Source organism: Oncorhynchus masou, chromosome 24, assembly GCF_036934945.1.
Source record: "Oncorhynchus masou masou isolate Uvic2021 chromosome 24, UVic_Omas_1.1, whole genome shotgun sequence".
Taxonomy (NCBI): Eukaryota; Metazoa; Chordata; class Actinopteri; order Salmoniformes; family Salmonidae; genus Oncorhynchus; species Oncorhynchus masou.
The window spans coordinates 7213491-7227167 of NC_088235.1; the positions used below are offsets into that span (position 1 = coordinate 7213491).

Consider the following 13677-nt stretch of genomic DNA (forward strand, 5'->3'; position numbering starts at 1 on the left):
CTTGTTTGTCGGTGACCAAATACTTATTTTCCACCATAATTTGCAAATAAATTAATTAAAAATCCTACAATGTGATTTTCTGGATTTTTTTTTCTCAGTCATAGTTGAAGTGAACCTATGATGAAAATTACAGGCCTCTCTCATCTTTTTAAGTGGGAGAACTTGCACACTAGGTGGCTGACTAAATACTTTTTTGCCCCACTGTATATGGTTTTAAAGAGGGCTGTTTGACAACATGTTCAATGTCCATGTATTTGGTTTTATAGAGAGCTGTTTGACAACATGTTGAATGTCCATGTTATTTGGTTTTATAGAGGGCTGTTTGACAACATGTCGTTCACTGTCCATGTTATTTGGTTTTATAGAGGGCTGTTTGACAACATGTCGTTCAATGTCCATGTTATTTGGTTTTATAGAGGGCTGTTTGACAACATGTCGTTCAATGTCCATGTTATTTGGTTTTATAGAGGGCTGTTTGACAACATGTAGTTCAACGTCCATGTTATTTGGTTTTATAGAGGGCTGTTTGACAACATGCAGTTCAATGTCCATGTATAGGGTTTTATAGAGGGCTGTTTGACAACATGTCGTTCAATGTTCATGTTATTTGGTTTTATAGAGGGCTGTTTGACAACATGTAGTTCAATGTCCATGTATAGGGTTTTTGGATGATGGTCTCAAGTTAGGCGAAGGGAGGGAGGCCTCCTTAACGCGCAACAAGATGAATTGTCTTCAGCATCAGCGAATATTAACTTATTACATGATTTCTGTTTTGTTGAAATATAAACTAGAAGAGTCCCTTGGCCATTTGAATATTTTACTTCCTGGAAAGGCAACCTTCCCGCAGGAAACACATCACACAACTATACCATGTCATCAAATAGTCTCTACGTGACCTCTATACCCCTCTACGTGACCTCTATACCCCTCTCTACGTGACCTCTATACCCCTCTCTAACTGACCTCTATACCCCTCTCTACATTACCCCTCTCTCCGTGACCTCTATACCCCTCTCTCCGTGACCTCTATACCCCTCTGAAATCAGAAAGTCTGTTGTTCTAACTTATTTTAATAACCAAATAATATAAAGTCCTGTATTTACAATAGGCCTGTATGATATAAATAGTAAACTCAGTCTTATGTAATGTATTACAATAGGCCTGTATGATATAAATAATAAACTCAGTCTTAGTGATGTAATACATTATAAGCCTGTATGATATAAATAATAAACTCAGTCTTAGTGATGGTAATAATGTAATATATTACAATAGGCCTGTATGATATAAATACAGTGCCTTGCGAAAGTATTCGGCCCCCTTGAACTTTGCGACCTTTTGCCACATTTCAGGCTTCAAACAAAGATATAAAACTATTTTTTTGTTAAGAATCAACAAGTGGGACACATTCATGAAGTGGAACAACATTTATTGGATATTTCTAACTTTTTTAACAAATCAAAAACTGAAAAATTGGGCGTGCACAGTAAAAGCTGTGTTGCTTTTACGCCAAACATAACGTTTTTTGCATTGTTGCCAAAAGTTCAATTTTGGTTTCATCTGACCAGAGCACCTTCTTCCACATGTTTGGTGTGTCTCCCAGGTGGCTTGTGGCAAACTTTAAACTACACTTTTTATGGATATCTTTAAGAAATGGCTTTCTTCTTGCCACTCTTCTATAAAGGCCAGATTTGTGCAATATACGACTGATTGTTGTCCTATGGACAGTCTCCCACCTCAGCTGTAGATCTCTGCAGTTCATCCAGAGTGATCATGGTCCTCTTGGCTGCATCTCTGATCAGTCTTCTCCTTGTATGAGCTGAAAGTTTAGAGGAACGGCCAGGTCTTGGTAGATTTGCAGTGGTCTGATACTCCTTCCATTTCAATATTATCGCTTGCACAGTGCTCCTTGGGATGTTTAAAGCTTGGGAAATCTTTTTGTATCCAAATCCGGCTTTAAACTTCTTCACAACAGTATCTCGGACCTGCCTGGTGTGTTCCTTGTTCTTCATGATGCTCTTTAACGGACCTCTGAGACTATCACAGTGCAGGTGCATTTATACGGAGACTTGATTACACACAGGTGGATTGTATTTATCATCATTAGTCATTTAGGTCAACATTGGATCATTCAGAGATCCTCACTGAACTTCTGGAGAGAGTTTGCTGCACTGAAAGTAAAGGGGCTGAATAATTTTGCACGTCCAATTTTTCAGTTTTTGATTTGTTAAAAAAGTTTGAAATATCCAATAAATGTCGTTCCACTTCATGATTGTGTCCCACTTGTTGTTGATTCTTCACAAAAAAATACAGTTTTATATCTTTATGTTTGAAGCCAGAAATGTGGCAAAAGGTCGCAAAGTTCAAGGGGGCCGAATACTTTCGCAAGGCACTGTAATAAACTCAGTCTTCTTAGTAATGGTAATAATGTAATATATTACAATAGGCCTATATGATATAATTAATAAACTCAGTCTTAGTGATGGTAATAATGTAATATATTATAATAGGCCTATATGATATAAATAATAAACTCAGTCTTCTTAGTAATGGTAATAATGTAATATATTACAGTTACTGTAACAAATGACAATAACATAAAAGGCCTTTTCAAGGTGTTAACATTTGACTGAAATTATACACTGAACAAAAATATAAACACTATGTAGAGTGAAGGTCCCATGTTTCATGAGCTGAAATAAAGGACCCCCCGCCCCCTCCATAAGAAATCATTAAAAAACTAAAATCCCAGAAATGTTCCATACACACAAAAAACATAATTCATCTCAAATGTTGTGCCCAAATGTGTTTCCATCCCTGTTAGTGAGCATTTCCCCTTTGCCAAGATAATCCATCCACCTGACAGATGTGGCATTCGACAATTTGACAGTACGTCCAAAACCAGCCTCACAACCCCAGTGTGTAACCACGCCAGCCCAGGACCTCCACATCTGGCTTCTTCCCCTGTGGGATCTGAGACCAGCCACCCGGACTGTTGATTAAACTGTGGGTTTGCACAACCATAGATATTTTACACAGGCTGTTAGAAACCGTCTCAGGGAAGCTCATCTGCTCGTTGTCCCTCACCAGGGTCTCGACCTGACTGCAGTTCAGTGTCGTAACTGACTTCAGTGGAGACATGCTCACCTTCGATGGCCCCCGGCACGCTGGAGAAGGGTTCTCTTCACGGATGAATCCCTGGTTTCAACTGTACCGGGCAGATGGCAGACCGTGTGGTGTCGTGTGGACAAGCGGTTTGCTGATGTGAACAGAGTGCCCCATGGTGGCGGTGGGGTTATGGTACGCCAGACATAAGCTACGGACAACGAACACAATTACATTTTATCGATGGCGATTTGAATGCTCAGAGATCCTGAGTCCCATTGTCGTGCCGTTCATCCACCGCCATCACCTCATGTTACAGCATGATAATACACAGAGACACCATGAAGAGATCCTGAGTCCCATTGTCGTGCCGTTCATCCACCTCCATCACCTCATGTTTCAGCATGATAATGCTCGGCCCCATGTCGCAGCGATCTGTACACAATTCCTGCAAGCTGAAAATGTCCCAGTTCTTCCATGGCCTGCATACTCACCAGACATGTCACTCATTGAGCATGTTTGGGATGCTCTGGATCGACGTGTACGACAGCGTGTTCCAGTTCCCGCCAATATCCAGCAACTTCACACAACCATTGAAGAGGAGTGGGACAACATTCCACAGGCCACAATCAACAGCCTGATCAACTCTATGTGAAGGAGATGTGTCACGCTGCATGAGGAAAATGGTGGTCACACCAGACACTGACTGGTTTTCTGATCCACTCCCCTGTTCTGTTTGTTTGTTAAGGTTTGTTTGCGTGTATTCCCGGTCATGTGAAATCCATAGATTAGGGCCTAATGAATCATATGAATTGTAACTCTTTGAATCTTTTACATTTTTGCAATTTAAATTTATATTTTTCTTCCGTGTACATCAGAATCTACATATTTCTACCCTTGTGGTGTTTCTTATCATAACATTACTTTCTCCATAGTCCAATATAGATCATTGATTGGGAGCCAATCCTACACATCCTAGATCACTGCATAGAAAACACAACTCCAATACGGGGACCATTAGACACTGCTACATCAATCTGGATGTCTATATTTCCAGAAAACAAACAGGAAATCCTGTTTAACATACACTATGAAAAACAAACTCCAGGCCGTCACTTGAACTGTGCAAATCATTTCAGTACTCAGGAAGGGGTGGTGTTACGTTACTGTCTGTAAGGACCACAATCATCTCCAACACTGCTACAACTTATGTGAAATACTTTGAAATACTTTTTTAAAGGTTCAGAAGAATACTTTAACCTTTTGATCAAGTACGATTTATCCAAGTCCGAATGATTTGTCTCGAACGCAAATGGTATTCAAGCTACAGATCATTGTTAATTTAGGAGGTATTAGCTAAAGAGCACCAGTTAATATGAATCAGTAAGGCTAGCCGAAGGTAAGAAATTATGTGATTGGCAGCAACAGAGGATGTCGGAATGTGGAACAGAGAACACATGGAAACAACTGGAATGTGGAACAGAGAACACGTGGAATCAATCTGAATGTGGAACAGAGAACACATGGAAACAACTGGAATGTGGAACAGAGAACACGTGGAATCAATCTGAATGTGGAACAGAGAACACATGGAATCAACCGGAATGTGGAACAGAGAACACGTGGAATCAATCTGAATGTGGAACAGAGAACACATGGAATCAACCGGAATGTGGAACAGAGAACACGTGGAATCAATCTGAATGTGGAACAGAGAACACATGGAATCAACCGGAATGTGGAACAGAGAACATATGGAATCAACCGGAATGTGGAACAGAGAACACATGGAATCAACCGGAATGTGGAACAGAGAACACATGGAATCAACCGGAATGTGGAACAGAGAACACAATGGAATCAACCGGAATGTGGAACAGAGAACACAATGGAATCAACCGGAATGTGGAACAGAGAACACAATGGAATCAACCGGAATGTGGAACAGAGAACACAATGGAATCAACCGGAATGTGGAACAGAGAACACAATGGAATCAACCGGAATGTGGAACAGAGAACACAATGGAATCAATCTGAATGTGTAGCAGAGAACACATGGAATCAACCGGAATGTGGAACAGAAAACACATGGAATCAATCTGAATGTGGAACAGAGAACACATGGAATCAATCTGAATGTGGAACAGAGAACACATGGAATCAATCTGAACGTGGAACAGAGAACACATTCCGGTTGATTCCATGTGTTCTCTGTTCCACATTCAGATTGATTCCATGTGTTCTCTGTTCCACATTCCGGTTGATTCCAAGTGTTCTCTGTTCCACATTCCGGTTGATTCCATGTGTTCTCTGTTCCACTTTCAGATTGATTCCATTGTGTTCTCTGTTCCACATTCAGATTGACCCTATCCCCTCCTCTCTTCTCCAGACCATTTCCGGAGACCTTCTCCCTTACCTCACCTCGCTCATCAACTCATCCCTGACCGCTGGCTACGTCCCTTCCGTCTTCAAGAGAGCGAGAGTTGCACCCCTTCTGAAAAAAACCTACACTCGATCCCTCCGATGTCAACAACTACAGACCAGTATCCCTTCTTTCTTTTCTCTCCAAAACTCTTGAACGTGCCGTCCTTGGCCAGCTCTCCCGCTATCTCTCTCAGAATGACCTTCTTGATCCAAATCAGTCAGGTTTCAAGACTAGTCATTCAACTGAGACTGCTCTTCTCTGTATCACGGAGGCGCTCCGCACTGCTAAAGCTAACTCTCTCTCCTCTGCTCTCATCCTTCTAGACCTACTCTCCGAGTTGGGCATCTCCGGCGCGGCCCACGCTTGGATTGCGTCCTACCTGACAGGTCGCTCCTACCAGGTGGCGTGGCGAGAATCTGTCTCCTCGCCACGCGCTCTCACCACTGGTGTCCCCCAGGGCTCTGTTCTAGGCCCTCTCCTATTCTCGCTATACACCAAGTCACTTGGCTCTGTCATAACCTCACATGGTCTCTCCTATCATTGCTATGCAGACGACACTCAATTAATCTTCTCCTTTCCCCCTTCTGATGACCAGGTGGCGAATCGCATCTCTGCATGTCTGGCAGACATATCAGTGTGGATGACGGATCACTACCTCAAGCTGAACCTCGGCAAGACGGAGCTGCTCTTCCTCCCGGGGAAGGACTGCCCGTTCCATGATCTCGCCATCACGGTTGACAACTCCATTGTGTCCTCCTCCCAGAGCGCTAAGAACCTTGGCGTGATCCTGGACAACACCCTGTCGTTCTCAACTAACATCAAGGCGGTGGCCCGTTCCTGTAGGTTCATGCTCTACAACATCCGCAGAGTACGACCCTGCCTCACACAGGAAGCGGCGCAGGTCCTAATCCAGGCACTTGTCATCTCCCGTCTGGATTACTGCAACTCGCTGTTGGCTGGGCTCCCAGCCTGTGCCATTAAACCCCTACAACTCATCCAGAACGCCGCAGCCCGTCTGGTGTTCAACCTTCCCAAGTTCTCTCACGTCACCCCGCTCCTCCGCTCTCTCCACTGGCTTCCAGTTGAAGCTCGCATCCGCTACAAGACCATGGTGCTTGCCTACGGAGCTGTGAGGGGAACGGCACCGCAGTACCTCCAGGCTCTGATCAGGCCCTACACCCAAACAAGGGCACTGCGTTCATCCACCTCTGGCCTGCTCGCCTCCCTACCACTGAGGAAGTACAGTTCCCGCTCAGCCCAGTCAAAACTGTTCGCTGCTCTGGCCCCCAATGGTGGAACAAACTCCCTCACGACGCCAGGACAGCGGAGTCAATCACCACCTTCCGGAGACACCTGAAACCCCACCTCTTCAAGGAATACCTAGGATAGGATAAAGTAATCCTTCTCACCCCCCTTAAATGATTTAGATGCACTATTGTAAAGTGGCTGTTCCACTGATGTCAGAAGGTGAATTCACCAATTTGTAAGTCGCTCTGGATAAGAGCGTCTGCTAAATGACTTAAATGTAATGTAAATGTACATGGAATCAATCTGAATGTGGAACAGAGAACACATGGAATCAATCTGAATGTGGAACAGAGAACACAATGGAATCAACCGGAATGTGGAACAGAGAACACAATGGAATCAACCGGAATGTGGAACAGAGAACACAATGGAATCAACCGGAATGTGGAACAGAGAACACAATGGAATCAACCGGAATGTGGAACAGAGAACACAATGGAATCAACCGGAATGTGGAACAGAGAACACAATGGAATCAACCGGAATGTGGAACAGAGAACACAATGGAATCAACCGGAATGTGGAACAGAGCAGAGTGAAATAATGTCTAAGCTGAGAGCATTAATATGCACAGATGTCATTCACTTCAAGCCGTTGATATAATGTTTTTACACTCACAATAAAGTGAGACACTACTATACACAATGTATAATAAAGCCGGTCTGTTTGTCAATGTTGAGCACCTGTTTGGACCAATGGGCTTGTTCTTGCTTCTTGCTTCATGCCTTAACTCCTCACGCCATCTGCACAACACTGTATATAGACTTTTTCTATTGTGTTTTTGACTGTACATTTGTTTATTCCATGTGTAACTCTGTGTTGTTGTTTGTGTCGCACTGCTTTGCTTTATCTTGGCCAGGTCGCAGTTGTAAATGAGAACTTGTTCTCAACTAGCCTACCTGGTTAAATAAAGGTGTTCTCAACTAGCCTACCTGGTTAAATAAAGGTGAAATAAAAAAATAAAAAATAAGGCAAGGTCAAAACTGTTTAAATTCTAGTCACAGCAACCAGATACCTTGCTAATCGCTATTTAAACTATACGTTTAGTCACTCGCATGTAACATCACCAATATTTATGTAACTAATTCAGAGTTGGGCTCTCGTGTGGCGCAGTGTCTAAGGCACTGCATCAAGGTGCAAGAGACGTCACAACAGTCCCTGGTTCAAATCCAGGCTGTATAACATCCGGCCGTGATTAGGAGTCCACGCAAATGGCCCAGCGCCATCAAGGTTTGGCCCCAGGGTAGGCTGTCATTGTAAATAAGAATTTGTTCTTAACCGACTTGCCTCGTTAAATAAAAGGTTACATTTAAAAAATAAGAAGTGACTTTCTTTAAATCCTCAGACGGCACCGAGGAGGACTCGTGATAAATGTCTCCAACCTCCAGATTGCTTTTCCCATTTATAGAAACATCAATTCCTCATTTCAAAGTAACACTCACTCTCTAAGTTATATCATTAAAAAAAACACACAATAAAATCTAGATCAGAATCGCTCTGATCCCTGATTATCATAAACACGGGAATAAGTGAATGTTCTCTGTGAGACGCCAAACATCGTTTAAATTCATCTCTCGGGTTCCTGTGGAAGTCAGTCACAGCGTGTGTTGCCCGCGAGCGAAGTGGCAGGCGAAGTCATACCTGTTCCTGCACTTACAGCCGCAGACATTACACTGGAAGGGGTTCTCGTAGCCGTGGCAACCCATGTGAATGGTATACATGATGTTGTCTGAGAAGTAGGTGTCGCAGTGCTGGCAGCTGTGCAGCATCTGTGGGTCTGGGTGCTGTGTGCTACCGAGCAGGGCAGGGGTACTGGGCTGGCTGTTACTAATGCTAGCTGAGCTGGTGCGTGTGTGTGCACTGTGCTCACTGCTGGGTTCTGGGTCCACGGGGCTGGGGCTGTAGTTCCTGCTATGGCCTGCAGGGGGTTGGAGGTCCTCGGGGCTGGTTGGGGAGGAGGTTTGGTGGTGGTGGTGGTGGTAGTGGTGGTGGTGGGCACCACTTTGACTGGTGGACAAAGATACTGACACTGCAATCGGTGCACCAGAGGCCTGCTGGATGAGGAACGGCTTGACGTCGTTGCAGGACAGTCTGTCAGGAGACACAGGGGTCTGGTCCACTGGGGGGAGGTTGGACAACTGGCCTGCCAGCGTAGACAGCTGGTTCAGTGGATTATTGTCCACCATCATGTCACTGTTGACATCCCTGCTGGCTCCTCCTCCAGTCCCATGGTCCTTCACATCGCTCTCGTACACCTCCTGGTTCAGGTAGTCTGGTTTCCCCACCACCATGGAGGGAGGGCTGAAGTTGATGAGGAGGTGTCTGCTGTAGCCCCCCAGGCCCAGGGAGCTGCCACTCTTCTTCTGTAGGACGTTCAGCATCTTCTTGTTGGACAGGAAGGCGGGCAGCCCCGCCCCCTTCGTGGGTAAAAGCTTGTGGCGGCGCCGGCGGTGGTGGGACAGGTTGCTGCGGTCGCTGCAACGGAAGGAGCAGAGGTCACACTTGTAGGGCTTCTCTCCCGTGTGGGAGCGCATGTGGGCCTCAAGGTGGCGCTCGTAGGCAGAGGCGAAGGGGCACAGCTGGCAGCGGTGAGGCTTCTCTCCTGTTAAATCAACAAAGAGGGAATGTTTAGGTTTATTTTAACATCTCGGCACAACTCCAACATCCATTAACATGTAACGTCACACAATATAAATACAAGTTTAAAAAAAATAACTAACTATATGGGCGGTGCAAAGGGGGCGGACTGACCATCTGGCATGTTGGGCAAATGCCAGATGGGATGGTCCGTTTTACCTGTGTGAATTCTGATGTGCTCTATCAGGCGAGCTGTGCCTTTACTGGCATAGCTGCAGTAGCTACACTTGAGCTTGCCGTCGAAGGTCCTCTGGAAGCCGTCCACCAGCAGCCCAGAGCTGTCGTCCAGAGAGACTTCCACCGACCCATTGTGATGGTCACTGTCTGGGAGAGCTGCTACTACCGGGAGAGGAGACGACAACACACACAATTAAATAGATACTTTACGGGCTATTTTTTTTCACCCGGAAATTGCTACCTCTAAACAATAGCCAACCTCACAGACACACAAAAAAGCCTATAGGTCTGTAGCTCAAATCACATCGAGAATTTATTCGGAAGCAGGATTTGTAAAATCACATTTTTACATTGATCTATTTTCCGGTGACAAAATATATATTCTGGCAAGACAATCTAGTCAGAAACCATTTGTGGCGCCTGTTTATGTCTGGTGCTCCAAAGATAGGAGAGGATCACTTGAGATGCATTAGGGTCATCTTTGTTACTTTAATATCTCCACAATATGGTTCTAAATGTAACAGTATAACTTTAGACCGCCCCCTCGCCCCATACCCGGGCGTGAACCAGGGACCCTCTGCACACATCAACAACTGACACCCACGAAGCATCGTTACCCATCGCGCCACAAAAAGCCGCAGCCCTTGCAGAGCAAAGGGAACTACTACTTCAAGGTCTCAAAGCAGGTGAAGTCACCGATTGAAACGCTATTTAGCGCGCACCACCGCTAACTAAGCTAGCAGTTTCACATCCGTTACATAAACAGAAGAACCACGCATTGGTCCTCCAGAGGGTCCCTTTCAGATGACGGCCCATCGCCACTAAATAAACACGTTCAAACACACCTATTAGGGTTTTCCCCGTAGCGCTGGGCCGTTCCACTGGTTTCACTTCCCAAAGAAAAATTAGGGATATGGCATATTTTGGGGGGCGATTTAAAAAATATATATATATATATATATCATAAGTTAAAAGTAAATTACTCTGATAGTGTTCATAACATTCTCACCAGCTTGGAGGTGGTCGGGCTCTATCTCCCCACCGACAGAGCCCGAGATCATGTTGACATGGTGTGTTTGCTGTGTCAGGTACTCTTGAAAGTCCTTTATGAAATCCAGAGGTTTTAGATCATCATCCATTTGGCAAGATGGGGTGTTATATGATGACTTCTGATCACTTCCCCCGAAACCTGTAAGATAAGGCAATAATATATATTTTTTTACCTTTATTTAACTAAGCAAGCTAGTTAAAGAACAAATGATTTACAATGAAGGCCTTCCTGGGAACAGTGGGATAACTGCCTTGTTCAAAGGGAAAACAACAGATTTTTACCTCGTCAGCTCAGGGATTTGATCTTGCAACCTTTCGGTTACTCGTCCAACGCTCGGTCACTAGCTACCTGCTTGACGATTTAACATAATGAACCACATGATCATCACATTGTTACAATACCACTGCATGTATGCCATAACCTGTTGCCCAATATTGGACGAAATGAGCCTAACGTTACTCCTTAGTCCATCGTCTGTTTGAGGGGGAGGCAGGGTAGCCTAGTGGTTAGAGCGTTGGACTAGTAACCGAAAGGTTGCAAGTTCAAACCTCCGAGCTGAGAAGGTACAGTTGACCCACTGTTCCTAGGCCGTCATTGAAAATAAGAATTTGTTCTTAACTGACTTGCCTAATTAAATAAAGGTAAAATAAGGGCTGCTCTGCCATAACAGCCGAAGACTCCCACCTGAATCGATTGCGGTACGGTTCTTGAAATATAAATCGCTCGCACAACGAAATAATTTCGCAAATGCAAAATAATTATTTTATGTAGCGCACAGCCGAAAGTATTTTTCAGTGAAAACAGTTTGTGACTTCGGTCTTCCGTTTAGACACAGGTTACATGCAGTAACGTGTAAATATGGCCGTGTGGGAATCTAACCCAATGAAGGCGTGTCAGTTTAACAACTTATTTATTTTTTCGCCCGATATGAAAGATACGGTTATTATGATTCCAGCAAGCTATGCGGTTAATATTCAGACCGGCCGTCGCGGCTCTTATTAATAAAACTCCCCCCCCATACAGAAAACGCCTTCATCCAATGACTCTTCCAATGTAATGGAACTGAGAGTCATGATCAAAGACGAGCCATAAACCATTATGTGGGCAGTCAGTCACGATGATAAGTATGTTGTCACCCCAAAACATCTCATAACAGTGGCAACATGACACGCAGCATGTTGATACACCCATTACTCCACTACTATCTGCGTTAGTTAATATCACGTTAATAACGTGAGCTAGACATTTTACTTACCAGCTGGTCGTCAATCACAGCACCGTTAAAAAAAAATAGACACGACAACTTACGCTTTCCCATCCGTTCTTATGTTAATTCTAAGACCGATGTCAAGATGGACATTTCAAACACGATCTAGACAATCAAAATATATGTGATGACAAGTTAATGTTATCTGGTTGTGCTAAAACAAAGAGAGAGAGAGGGAGCTCTATGTGTTATAGTAGCTATGCAACAGTAAAATGACTCCCATTTCGGAAGCACAGAGCTGACTGTCAGTGAAAAGCTCCTAGTTGGAAATATAACAGCAGAAAGAGAACGGGTTTGCCTAGAGAAACATGTTTATTTGATTAAAGATACCCTGCGTATATAAAATTGAAGACATGAGTAAAAAGCTGATCACGTTCTACCAAAGTGAAAGATGCGAAAAGCGTTCCACGGTCGCTGTTTCACCCGGTCAATAGGAAAGTGAACACACTCAGATGTAAACAAGAGAAAACATGGCTTCGCCCTTGATCAGGTGCTTCTCAAAGGTGAGACGAATAAGTCGTGCAAAAGCGGTTTCTTCGTTCATATTGTTGTTTTTAGGATATGTTGTCTCTGTGTAGTCATACTTCATTAGAAACACGAACTTAGCTAGTGAGTAAAATTACCCCATTGCATAACCTGCTATCACACAACGCGTTGGCTCGTTAGCTGCATGATAATAAAAATGACATAACGTTAGCTAGTTAGTTACCGCCTCCGTCAGTTACACCACAAGTTACTCATGAAGAAATGTCCTGCCTGTGTCACTGCTTTTTATCTTGTCCTATATAGCCACCACTCTCATATTCACTCATATGTTTGTTGCCTGACGACTCAAACTGAATTGTTTCACTGCTCTATTGTCGCTAGCTACGTTCACTATTTAACATTTTAGAAGTGCTCAGAAAGTGATTTTTTAAAAACCTGAGTGCCAAAACATTCCAAGAGCTAAAGGTGCTCAAAGTTGACCTATTCTTGCATACCCCACTTTACCATGAGACATCCGTGTCTTCACTACCTGGAAACAAATAAACGGTTGAGTTTGATATCATAAAAGCTTAAAAACAGGGTTGTCAAACTATTTTATAATTTCTTTAAAAAATATATTTTTTTAAATAAAAGTTGACATTTTGTTAACCTTTTAACGTCAATGATCTAAAACCGCATAAACTACGATTTTTTTTGTTGTTGTTCACTCTCCAAATTCGCATATATTGTAGCCCTACTTGTGCCCACCATCGGTTGACACAACATGCTCTTGACTACAGGGTGGGTATAATGTTTTGGCGGATAAATGTACTAAAATGGGGGGGGGGAAATGGAAATGCTACTTAAAAAATGAGTTCATGCTTTTGTAGATAAAAATTAAAAATAAATATTTAAAAATTGTATTTTTTTTAATAGACAACCCTGTTTTTAAGCTTTTATGAAAACAAACTCAACTGTGTATTTTTTTCTGGTGATGAAGACATGGATGTCTCATGGTCTGGTGGGGTATGCAAAACAGGTCACACTTCGTTTGAATGTTTTGGCATTCATGTCCAAAAAGTCACTTTCTGAGCACTTCTACGACGGGCAAATATGTGTGAAAGGTTTGGTACAAATCAAAGGGGGTGCTGTCAAAAAGGGATTGAATTCAAATGGATTTAATCAAATGGATGGCTGCCCGAACAAGGAGTTTGGATAGCCGGGCAAATCACGTTTGTAG

At 43.5% G+C, this 13677-nt stretch overlaps 2 protein-coding genes across 3 annotated transcripts in view; one reads left to right on the plus strand and one right to left on the minus strand.

Moving 5' to 3' along the window:
- Positions 1 to 7236: 7236 nt before the first annotated feature.
- LOC135511815 (zinc finger protein Pegasus-like) lies at positions 7237 to 12277 on the minus strand. Of its 2 annotated transcripts, none has more exons than XM_064933290.1 (4): positions 11961 to 12277; positions 10664 to 10843; positions 9637 to 9813; positions 7237 to 9442 (listed from the first exon to the last, which is right to left on the minus strand). In XM_064933290.1, exons 2-4 carry the CDS (start codon positions 10791 to 10793, stop codon positions 8436 to 8438), a joined length of 1314 nt encoding a protein of 437 aa, XP_064789362.1. In that variant the 5' UTR covers positions 10794 to 10843; positions 11961 to 12277; the 3' UTR covers positions 7237 to 8435. The 2 variants fall into 2 exon arrangements, with proteins under 2 accessions (XP_064789362.1, XP_064789361.1); XM_064933289.1 differs by having other exon boundaries at positions 9637 to 9816.
- A 120-nt stretch (positions 12278 to 12397) lies between these two features.
- The window catches only part of LOC135511817 (short/branched chain specific acyl-CoA dehydrogenase, mitochondrial-like), a 31669-nt gene continuing 30389 nt past the window's right edge, over positions 12398 to 13677 (plus strand). The window contains exon 1 of the mRNA XM_064933292.1: positions 12398 to 12475. Coding sequence (XP_064789364.1) covers positions 12443 to 12475 — 33 coding nt within the window. The 5' untranslated portion in view covers positions 12398 to 12442. The remainder of the gene's footprint in view (positions 12476 to 13677) is intronic.